Source organism: Ursus arctos, unplaced genomic scaffold, assembly GCF_023065955.2.
Source record: "Ursus arctos isolate Adak ecotype North America unplaced genomic scaffold, UrsArc2.0 scaffold_37, whole genome shotgun sequence".
In the NCBI taxonomy this organism is placed as follows: Eukaryota; Metazoa; Chordata; class Mammalia; order Carnivora; family Ursidae; genus Ursus; species Ursus arctos.
This window is the reverse complement of record NW_026623053.1, coordinates 11,992,995-12,005,687: the sequence shown is the minus strand read 5'-3', so window position 1 is coordinate 12,005,687 and position 12,693 is coordinate 11,992,995. Positions and strand designations below refer to the sequence as shown.

Below are 12,693 nucleotides of genomic sequence, written 5' to 3'. Positions count from 1 at the left end.
GCAAACCACATTATATTATTGCCAGTAACTTAAAATTTCTAACACATATTTCTAAAACAATAAACATCACTGTTTTAGACTTTACATTTTTTAATTAATGTTAATGATGAATTCCAGTGTATAATTAAAATGGCAACTTGTAGGGTAACATCACAGAAAATAATGGATTAGGAAACTGCAAAAGTCTATCTCTCCACTAAAGCAACAAATTAAGCTGCCAAAAACCGTCAGAATCAACTTTTCAGAAATTCTGAAATCTAATTTTAAAACTTACAACAATGAGGAGAATGCTCAATAAAGAAACAGAATGGTAAATTCAGATGAGCACTTTGTGGCATTTTAACTTACCGGACTACCATCCCCCACTCTCCAGCTGAGCAATGGCCTTAGGTATGATGGCCCATGTTTCAGGTTTGGATTGTCCAAGAGGAGGTAAAAATGAAGCTTGTTCTTAAAGAGAAGTGATTGTGTGTTTTGATTTGTGTGGTGGATCCCTGAGGGATGGGCTCAGATACTTGCCCTTGTTTTGCCTGCCTCAGAGCTTTCTCTGTCAAAAGCATTTAAGAAAAATATACTAGATGAAGCAGCTTGGAGTAAAGGGTAACAGACAGGACAAGCAGGTGACAGACCAAAAGACCTAGGAAAGAAGAGGCTGGGGAAAGGAGATACATAGGTAAAAAAGGGCTTTGAAAAGCTCCCACAGATAACAGGGAATCTAGAGGACGCACACATGCTCATGGCTGGATGCATGCTCAGAAAAGACCCCAGAAACCCCAAGCTTTCACCTCTGGCTGATCTTTACGTAAGCCAATATGAAAAAAGGAAAGACCCCCAAATCAATAACAACTTTAACCTCAAAGAACTAGAAAAATAAGAGCATATTAAGCCAAAAACTAGCAAAAGGAAGGAAAAAATAAACATAGATAAATGAAATAGAAAACAGAAAAATAACAGAGGATCAATAAAAACCAAAGTTGGTTTTCTTAAAAGATCAACAAAACTGACAAAACTTTAGCCAGACTGACCTAGAAAAAAAGGAGAGGAAATTCAAAACTTAGGGAAAAGCTACAGAAATCAAAACAGTGTTGTAGTGGACAGCGATATAGATCAATGGGAAAAAAGAGTCCAGAAATAAACATATATTATATCTATGGTCAATTAATTTTGAACAAAAATGCCAAGGCCATTCATCAGGGGAAAACAGTCTCTTCAATAAATTGTACTAGGACAATTTGATAGCCACATGCAAGATAATGAAACTGAACCCCTACCTGACAGCATATACAAAAATTAAATCAAAACAGATCAAAGATGGGGTACCTTGGTGGCTCAGTCAGTTAAGTGTCTGACTCTTGATTTTGGCTCGGGTCACGATCTCAGGGTCCTGGGATCATGTCCCACATTAGGCTCTGTGCTCTTCGGGGAGTCTACTTAAGATTCTCTGCCCTCCCCCGCCCTTCCCCCAGCTCATTCTCTCACTCAAATAAACAAATCTTTAAAAAACGCAACAGATCAAAGACCTACATGTAAGCTCTAAAACTAAACTCTTAGAAGAAAATATAGGGGTAAATCTTTATAACCCTGGATTGGCAATGGTTTCTTACAGATCCCATGAAACCAAGAACAAAAGTAAAAATGAAAAAAAAAAAAAAAAAAAAGATAAATTGGACTTCAACTAAGTTTTAAACTTTTGTGCATCGAAGGACACTCAAGAGAGTGGAAAGACAATCTACGGAATGGGAGAATATATTTAGAAACCATATACCTGTTAAGGGTCTAGTGTCTAGAATGCATAAGAAATTCTTATTAACTCAACAAAAACACAACCAATTTTAAAATGGATCAAATGATCCAAATAAACATCTTTCCAAAGAAGATACATAAATAGCCAATAAGCATATTAAAAGATGTTTAATGTCACTAATCTCAGGAAAATGCAAATCGAAACCACAATGAAATATCACTTCACATCCATTAGGATGGCTATGATCAAAATGTCAAAAAATAACATATGTTGGCAAGGATCTGGAAAAACAGGAATCCTCACACACTGCTGATGGAAATGTAAAATGGTACGGTGACTTAGGAAAAATAATTTGACAGTTCCTCAAAAACTTAAACATACTTACCATATGACACAACAATTCCACTCCTGGGTATATATGCCAAAAAACTGAAAATGGATGTTCAAACAAATACTTTTATACTAATATTTATAGCAGCACTGTTCTCAATAGCCAAAAAGGGAAAACAAGCCAAATAAACGTTCATCAACGGATGGATGAATGGATAAACTGATATGTTATATCTATACAATGGAATATTATTCAGCCATAAAAAGAAAAGTACTAATACCTACACTACAACAGAGATGAGCCGAGAAACATTATGCTAAGTAAAAGAAGCCAAGCACAAGAGGTCACATATTATATGACTCCATTTATATAGTAGATTATATCATCCAGAATAGGTAAATCCACAGAGACAGACAAAAAAGCAGATTGGTGGTTTCCAGGGCCCAAGGAGAAGGGAAATGAAAAGTAACTGCCTAATGGGTAGTTTAATTGGGGATGATGAAAATGTTCTGGAACTAGATAGTGGTGATGGTTGTACAACATTGTCAATGTACCAACTGCCACCAAATTGTACACTTCAAAATAGTTAAAATGGTGAATTTTATGTTCTGTGTATTTTACCATAACAATAATAATTTTAAAAAGGCAAACTGTAGAGTCAGGGAGATCTGAGTTAAATCTTAGCACTACACTCTTACTGTGTAAACTTGGACAAGTCACAAATATAATTAAAAGAGTGTGGTAGCTACATATAACTGAATAAACATTAGTATAATTTTCAAATCTTTTCTGACTTATGATGTTTACTTGCACAGAAAATTTCTAATAACATACTAATAAAAACAATGAGAAAACCACTAGCTGAAGAGAAAAGACTGAGAATCTCAAGGCAGCAGATGAATAATACAAGATGCAAGGAGCTTGAATCTTTAAGTGACTGCATGGAGCAGAAACTCCCCATCTGTTCCAACTCCCCTAACCAATCCACACTGAATTGTAACAGAAGCAAGTAATAAACTTTTGTTGTGTTAAACCAGTAAGGCTTCAGCATTTAACTATTACAGCAGCTAGTCTTATTTACTAATTATTAGCATATTAAATTAAGTCTTATTACTAATTGTTTAGCTAATACATGTAATCAAGAATGAATGTTATGCATTGAAATGGTACATTTGCTAACAGGCTACTCACAAAATAGATTCCAGGACTGAAAAAAAACATCATGAGCTAAGCCACAACTGAAAGCCCTTTCTCCTCAATCTTTCAACAGATTTCAAATCCCCTTCTTTCTGACCACATCAACTTCAGCAAATTGCCATTTGTTTACTGGACATCTTATAGAGCAGCTCTCATCTCAATTCCTTCATCCCCAGTGCCTATACTTTTAGCTCTAAGTATGCATGCAGCTATCAAGAGGAAAAGGAATACAAGGAATGAGCTGAGACTACAGAATGGAAGCACTCATGAGGAGCGCTGGATGGAGCTCATTTGCTATTATGCTGTGGACCAATAGCTTTTCCATTTGTTCCCTTCCTCCCTTCAGCCAGTATATGGAGACACTGGATGCAGAACAGACTAGGTTTCAGGCATGCATTTTTATAAGCAGACTGCATTTGTTGCTTTTGAATTTTACTATTTAAAATTCAGTAACATTGTTCTGACTTCACTATATTAGATCACCTTCTAACTATGGCAAATGATACTGGGTCTATTCACATAAGTGAAAAACTGAGTCAATCTTAGGAAAAATACTAAGTAAATAAGAGTAAAGATAGTATTTGCAGTACACGATACATGAAGGTAGACCATGAATTACCAAGTTTCAGAAAAATTAGCATAGTAGATAGAAGTCTGTAGGTAAAAGCAGAAAAGCAAAATAGAGGGAGGATTAAGAGCACAAATTTCCGTACCCAACATGATATGGAGTTAACAGATACTCTGTATCAGTGATGGTCAAGATAAGAGTTTTATGTATCATATTTTAATCTGTGAGGGAATCAAAAAATAAATCTTAAAAAGGGTAGATGAGGGGAGTAATGGGAGAAGAGTATAAAATAACAATTTAAATTTCTCATGGTAGCAAATCAATATATACTGTTTAAACTAATAAATGTAGAAATCAACAACTGAAAGCAAAGGTTACTGAATCTATTTGAGATTGTTATGAGCACCTACAGATAAGTTTTCCTTTTCACGTTAAGTTTTGTGTATTGTTTAAAATGGTCTCACCTGCATTTTTCCTTATATAAGAAAAAGTCATACAAAAAGAAGAAAAAATTGTTTATTAAATAAATAATGCTGTTTTATTCAGATACAAAGCATACCTGATAAATACACATAGAGAATATAAATAAAATTTGGCAAATTGTCCTCTTATGGCGTATTTTTATTAAAATGAATACATGTAATATACTTTCGTATATGGATGTATGAACAAAAGCATGGATCAGGGAGCTCATTCCTATATATTGAGTCAGCAATCTTAAAAAGTATTATTGTAATTAAAAAAGCAGAGTAAAATATCTTAATATTTTAAATTATATTTGAAAATGTTTTAAGTATCTTACTTACCAAGATTCTGTGAGGCACCAGGTTTATTTTCATTCATTTTACTGGGAAAAATAAGAACATACAATACAGCCATCTTAATTTCTAAAGTTTCAAATTATCTACTTTAATAAAATTTAGTCACTGCATAATTATAAATAAGTTGCATAATTATTTCTTTCTCTAGTACTTAATTTCCTTACCTTTCACACATCTAACAAGCATGTTAAAGTCTGGGAACACTTAAAATCAGAGGGAATGTTTTTTTAGTTGTCAAGAAGATTAAAGATGACTACTGGCATTTAGTGGAAAGAGGTCAGGATTGCAGGATAATCTGTAATGTAGCATATAGAGACCTACATAACAAATAGTCTAGACTTCTATATTTCCCGCTGGACATTTGAATCAGTTAAAAAACACTGTAATTACATTAACCTAGAACCTAAGCCCATTTGACACATAAATACAAAGTCTTTTTTTCCTTGCTGTTTTAGAACAAAATGAATTTTCGAACTACAACTCCTATGTAAGCCAAGAAAATTTTTATTTTACTTTTGTTCATCATTTTATCAAGAATTGTTCATTATTTAGGGGGGAAAACGTCACATCATCAATAGCAACGCCACTGAGTAGCCCACAAAACAATCCTTATGAAGCTATATTTGTGACTTGCATTTGCAGGGATTCTTCACAGAGCAGCAAGTATCTGACTGCCATATCACTCTTCCAGTATAATGTTCAACCTTGTGTATACTGAAAGACATTGATCTGCCTCTGTCTCCTCACTCCCTACTAGTTAACAAAGTTACTTATATTCATTACTGAAACATACCTTTTTCTAACTGTTCTCTAGTTTGAAAAGATCAGAAGAATATTATCTTAACATCAAAGTTTCACTTTACCAAAAATATATTAACAGTCTACGTAAAATGTTGCGAGATTCAAGTAGAAAGTTTATGTTTAAGCTCTTGGAATTTAAGTAGAAAAGAATAAAATTAATAATGCTACAAGGTAAATGTAATCTCATTTTAGTTTTCAAACCAATGCTCAGAGATGTTAAAAAGCTGTCCAAAGTCAGAGCTCGTTAAGTGGGAACAGACTAAGCCATAACTGAGTGACTACGCCACTTCACATGAAAATAATAAAAGAGCACAATAAATAGCAAAGAATATTAAATGTCAAAGGAAAGACAAAACCCCCCTATAAATATTACTAGCAACTTCCATCAATGCTTTCTTACAATTTGAAATTTGTATTTCATACTGATTATAAGAACTGTTTTGGATTTAAACACCGATTTTCTCATATCACTTTTGTGTTTTTATAAACAGTCACAGTCCAAATTTGGATCGTTTTGTCTCCAAGCCTTCAGTATTTCCTGGTTCTTCCTTACAAAAAATCATATGTGCCATCGAGATTGGTATTTCTTAAAAGAATCCATAAAACAACAAAAGAGCCCCACATTAAGCAGGCTTTGTAATTAAGTAGGTCTTTCCCATCTCCTCCCCACAATCATTAATGTAATATTGAAGTAGTATTTTGTGTTTTCTAGACTTTCTGTTTTTTAGAAGCATGGATTATACAGTACAGGCATAGGACGACACTTTTGATGTTTATATATGTTCGTACAATGACTGTAGACTTCCCCACTGGCCAAACTAAGGATCACAATCTGATTTTAAAACATGCTAAAAGATGTGTGGGGATAGAGATGCATCTTAAAACTGAAGAAATACAATAAATAGGAAGATTAAATGCCTCTTTTATATTAGGACTTCTTTATAATTCAACTTCTTTTTCCAGTTATATTTTTTGGTTAATTTCAGAGGTAGAATATAGTGATTCATTGGTTGCATATAACACCCAGTATTCATTACAAGAAGTCCCCTCCTTAATTTAATGCCCATCCCCAGTTATCCCTTCCCCCACCCACTTCCCCTCCACAACCCTTAGTTATTTCCTAGAGTTCAGCCTCTGTAATTCAACTGCTGATGAATTCTGCATAAGAATCTATTCACATGTAAGAATTTATTGAGGAAAATTCCATAAACATATAACCATAGTTCACCTAGAGTAAACATAAAAATTTTAATTTATAAATGTTTAATCAATATCCAACAACACAGATTTACATTTGAGATCCACTCTCTCTCGTTTATAATTCCTTACCTTCTTCCCTCTGTGGGTAAATTGCAACTGTTTTTTACTTTTATATTTATTGTAATTCAGAATAATGATTGAGGTCAACAACACAGACAACTATAATAAAGTTATTTTAAATTCTCTCAATGACCTTAATGCAAACATTAATCACATATTACTTTGTATTATGTTTATTTCAATTTTTTTAATTCTTCAGCTACACTGGCAAATTGCCCGAGGTAAAATTCCCATATCATTCAGCACAGCATTAATAAATATTTGAATATGATGAATACATACTCCAGAGATATTAATATGACAGGCAAGGTTCTAGACTACATTTTTTATGTAGCTACATCTTCTCTTCCTCTTCCCCTTCCCACTGCAAGGACCCAAGGCATCTCTTGGTGGACAGTGTGATAAAGTTCTGTCTAGATCTTTATAACATATAAGATAACTATGTTATCTTAAGAAAAACGGCGTCTGAATTTTTTGTCATTACTAGTCTCAGAACTCTGCACCAAAACAAGAGCTTTCTCATAGTTACAAACAAATTAAAAGAATTAAAAGTGAACATCAATCTTACATGACGCCAAAAAAAAGGGTATCAAAGACGTATGTAGAGAACCATGCTGAAAAACCTTCAAATGTCATCAGCTATAAGCTGATCATAAGAAAGATCTCCAGTACTAGCAAAACATGTATGGGAAAGATTTTTCCTATGTGTGCTAATATTTAATAAGCACTTTACGTTGTTTTTCAAAGTGTATTAATATACACAATTCCACACAGACCAATGGAACAAAACTAGAAAGCCTAGAAATAGATCTTTTTCCAGTCATTTGATTTTCAACAACGGTAACAAACCAATCAATGGGGAAAAGAAAAGTCTTTTCAACAAACAGTGCTGGAAAAACTGGACATCCATACGGAAAACAAATGAACAAATGAACCCTGAACCATACTTCACACCATGATCCATACTTCACACACACATAATTTCAAACAGATCATAGACCTAACTGTATAAGCTACAATTACAAAAGTTTTAACAGAAAAAGTAATAAATTATACTACATCAAAACTAAAAACTTCCACTCATCAAATGATATGATTAAGAAAGTTATGTATGCCAAAGACTGGGAGAAAGTATTTGTAAAAGCTGTGTCTGACAAAGACTTGTACCTAGAATATATAAAGAACTACTACAACTCAATTACAAAATAAACAATTCAATAAAAAAAAATGGGCAAAAAACATGAATGGACACTTCATGAAGAAAGACATGTGAATGGTTAATAAATACATGAAAAGATGCTCAACATCATTTGTAATTAGGATAATAAAGATTAAAACCAAGGCGCTGCTGGTTGGCTCAGTCAGTAGAGCATGTAACTCTTGATTTCAGGGCTGTAAGTTTGAGCCCCAATGTTGGGTGTAGAGATTACTTAAAAATAAAATCTTAAAAAAATAAAAAAGATTAAAATCATGACAGACCACTTCATACCCACAATAATGGGTAAGATTAAGAAGACTATCAACACCAAACATTGGATATGAATCAACTGAGAAACTCACATAAATTGTTGGTGGAAATGTAAAAAGTGTTAAACATACACCCATACACTAGCCTTTGATGCAGGAATTTCACATCTAGTTATTTCTACAAGAAAAATAAAAACATATACAGACAGAAACCTTTGCAAGAATGTTCATAGCAGCCTTCTTCATGATACTCCAAAGCTGAAAACCCACAAGTTCACCACTAAGAAAATGTATAAACAAATTGCAGTTTATTGATAATATACAATCCTACTTAGCAATAGGGGCACCTGGGTGGATCAGTCTGTTAGGCATCTGCCTTTGGCTCAAGTCATGATCTCAGAGTCCTGGGATTGAGCCTCGCATTGAGGTCGCTGCTCAGAGGGAGTCTGCTTCTCCCTCTCTCTCTGCCCCCTACCCCCCACTACCCCATGCTCACACTCTCTCCCAAATAAATAAAATGTTAAAAAAAAATACTACTTAGCAATAAAAAGGTAAGAAGTGCTATAAGATGCAACAAAACAAATGAACCTCACAGATATCATGCTGAGTAAAAGAAACTACATACCACTCATATTTACATTATCCCATTCATATGACGTTCTGAGGCTGGCAAAATGAATCCACCATGAAAAATAACACAACAGTGCTTGTCTCTCAGTCAGGGAAATGAATGAAAAAGGATATGAGGTAAGTTTCTGAAATATCCTAATTTGCTAAGTCAGTAAATGATATAGAGAAGAAATCTCAATTTCCAACAAAGATACAGAGCTATACAACATTACTCCTTGCTCTTAATTTTGTTGTTTTCAAGGAAACAACACCATAGGTCCACTGTGTAGTCCGGATCTGATGCTGACTCCTTTAGTTTACACACAGCCCTGGCTTTGCCTGACCTTATCAAAACACCAGTTCATTTAAATTTCACCTAAATGCCACCTTTCTCCAAAATCCTTTAAGAAACTGTTTTACCCTTTGTTTGGTGAGAAGCCTGGTGGCTCCTCTGGTCTGCAATCTTTCTCAATGCAATGAGTTATAAACTCAACTTTATCACATTACATATTTATCTCTGGTGGTTTTAGGCTGAATTCTAGGTCACAAAACAACTGCTGAATATTATTCAGGAGTTCTGTATATTATTCTTGTAACTTTTTTCTAAGTTTAAAATTATATCAAAATTAAAAGCTATCCCCAAATTGGATGTTCTAAAGACAGCATATAATTCATACTTTTGACCAGTTGACATTATCCTTCTTCTTAATCCCCAGACCTGAAATAAAATTTTCTAAATCCTGATTGATGTTTGTTTTATTTCAGTCTTCACAATGAAACTTTAGCAAAAAAAAAAAGGGGGGGTGGGGGGCACCTGTGTGGCTCAGGTGATGATCCCAGAGTCCTGGGATTTAGGGTTGGGCTCTCTGCTCAGCAGGGAGCCTACCTCTCCCTCTGCCCCTGCCCCCACCATGCACACTCTCTCTATTTCAAATAAATAAATAAAATCTTTAAAAAAAAAAAAAAAGACTATTCACGTATTTTTAATTGATTTTATCATTTGTTTTCCTTCCAGTGTATGAACTTTGTAACTTCCTAAGTGGAAGGAGGAAAAGAATATTATGTAAATATATGTCTCAATAATAGCCCAAGTCTTAACAGACTTGGTCTTCTAAATAATAGCAAACTAGTCTCTCCTTCCTTCAGACACCATGAACAATTTAATGAAGAATTCCAAGAAGCCACTGTCAAGAAGTATTCTGAGTCTCTTCCACTGCTTACCTCCACTTGGTCAGTCAGTGATACTCCTCCCTTCAAAAGGTGAAGCCTGATTTCCCTCTCTCCTTGATTGTGGCCATGCCTAGTAATTTGCTTCTACCAAAAAGGCTGGCAGAAATCACAATGTATGGCTAGGTCATAAAAGTCACTGTGACTTCCACCTTGCTCTCTATCATAGAGGAAGCTAGCTGTCAGGTCATAAAGACTTTGAAGATGCTCCTTGGAAAGGCCCACTTAGCAAGAGCGAGCCATTTTAGAAATAAATCCTCCAACCCCAATTAAGCCTTCATATGATTGAAGACTAGCTAACAACCTGAGAGCAACTTCATGGGAGACCCTAAGTCAGAACCACACAGCTAAGCCGCTCCCAAATTTCTGACCCACAGAAACTGTCAGATAATGTTTGTTGTTCTAAGTCACAAAGTTTTGGGCTGATTTGTTACACAGCAACAGAACTCTAATACAATAAAGTAAACCAAATTCTCTCTTGTTATAGCTGGATAGCTATTCTAAGTTTTTTAGTGAGATTTTTAGAATTTTCAATATATAAGATTGTGTCATCTGCAAATAGACAATTTTACTTTCTCCTTTCTGATTTGGATGCCTTGTATTTCTTTTTCTTGCCTGACTGCTCAAGCTAGGAATTCCAGCCATGTTACATAGCAATGGTGATAGTGGGCACCCGTTTTATTCCTGATCTTACAGAAAAAGCTTTCAACCTTTCATCACTGAGCATGTTAGCTGTGGACTTGTTATGTTTGACCTTTAATATGTTGAGATATGTTCCTTCTGTACCCAATTTGTTGAGAATTTTTATCATGAAAGGATGTTGAATTTTCTTAAATGCTTTATCTGGATCTATTGAAATGACGATTTTATGTTTATTTCTCATTCTATTAATTCGATGTGTCACATTTACTGATTTGCATAGATTGAACCATCCTTGCATCTGGAATGAATTCCACTTGATCATGGTGTACGATCCTTCTTAAAAAAATTTAAGTATAGTTGACATACAATATTAATTTCACATGTAGAACACAGTGATTCAACATTTACAAACATTACAAAATGCTCATCACAATAAGTCGTTACTACCTCTCACCATACAAAGTTATTACGATATTACTGTCTATATTTCCTATACTGTACTTTTCATCCCCCACGAATTATTTACTTTATAATTATAAGTTTATACCTCTTATTCCTCTTCACCTATTTTACCCATTCCCTCCCATATCCCTCTGCTCTGGCAACCATCAGTTTGCTCTCTGTATTTGTTCCTTATATTTATGAATCTGTTTCTGGTTTTTTGGTTTTTATTTATTCGTTTTGTTTTTTAGATTCCACATATAAGTGAAGTCAAATGGTATTTGTCTTTCTCTAACTTATTTCACTTAGCATAATGCCCTCTAGATCCATCCATGTTGTCACAAATGGCAAGATTTCATTTTCTTGGATTGCTTCCACATCTTTTAAATAATGCAATAAACATAGGGATGCAGGTATCTTTTGGAGTTTTCACTTTCTTCAGGTAAATATCCAGATGTGGAACTACTAGATCATGTGGTATTATGACCATTTAATGTGTTGTTAAATTTGGTTTGATAGTACATCTTGTTGAGAATTTTTTCATCTATACTCATCAGAGAGATATTGACCTGTAATTTTTCTTGTAGTGTCCTTAACTGGCTTTGGTATCAGGGTAATGCTGGCCTCATAAAATGAGCTTGAGAGTTGAATACATAGTTTAGAAAAGACATACAACAAGGCCAACAAACAAATGAAAAAAGGAAAGCTGGAAAAAAACACAAAAATGTGGAGTGTCCCTCCACATATGAATTGCAAGGAACCCTGGATAGTCAAAACCAAAAAATAAAAAGTGAATGATTTATACTTCCCAACTTGGACACTCACCACAAAGCTACAGTAATTGAAACAGGTGAGTACTGGCATGAACATGAACATACAGATCAACTGAAGAGAAGAGTATAGAAATAAAGCCATACTTCTATGATCAATTTTTGACAAGGGCGCCATGACTATTCAACAGGGAAAGAACAGTCTGTTCAACAAATGGTGCTGGGACAAATGGGTAGCCACGTGCAAAGCAATGAAGTTGGATCCCTATCTTGCACTACATATAAAACTCAAAACAGACTGAAGACTTAATATGTAAGAGCAAAAACTATAAAAAACTTAGAGGAAAACATAGGGTTATGTAAATCTTCGTGACCTTAGATTTGGCAATGGTTTCTTATATATGACAACAAAACCATAAACAAACAAACAAAAAAAACAAAACAAAAACAAAAAAAATAATAATTTGTACTACACAATCAAGAGAGTAAAAAGACAGTCCACAAAATGGGAGAAAATATTTGGAAATCATATACCTGATAAAAAGCAAGTATCCAGAAATATATAAGGAACTTTTAGAACTCAACAACAAAATGACAACGGAATTTAAAAACAGGCAATAACAGACATTCTCCAAAGAAAATATTAATACAATCAACAAGCACCTAAAGAGATGCTCAATATCATTAGTCATTAGGACTATGAAAATTAAAACAAGATACCACTTGATGCCCACTCAAGTGATTATAATTTAAAA

The 12,693-nt window shown here is 34.2% G+C and overlaps 1 protein-coding gene across 2 annotated transcripts in view; it reads right to left on the bottom strand.

The window, feature by feature from the left end:
* Window positions 1-12,693, bottom strand: part of G2E3 (G2/M-phase specific E3 ubiquitin protein ligase) — a 53,324-nt gene that overhangs the window by 33,748 nt on the left and 6,883 nt on the right. For both annotated transcript variants that reach the window (XM_026513537.4, XM_026513538.4), the window contains exon 2: window positions 4,647-4,687. In XM_026513537.4, the coding sequence (XP_026369322.1) occupies window positions 4,647-4,683 (37 nt within the window). In that variant the 5' untranslated portion in view covers window positions 4,684-4,687. The remainder of the gene's footprint in view (window positions 1-4,646; window positions 4,688-12,693) is intronic.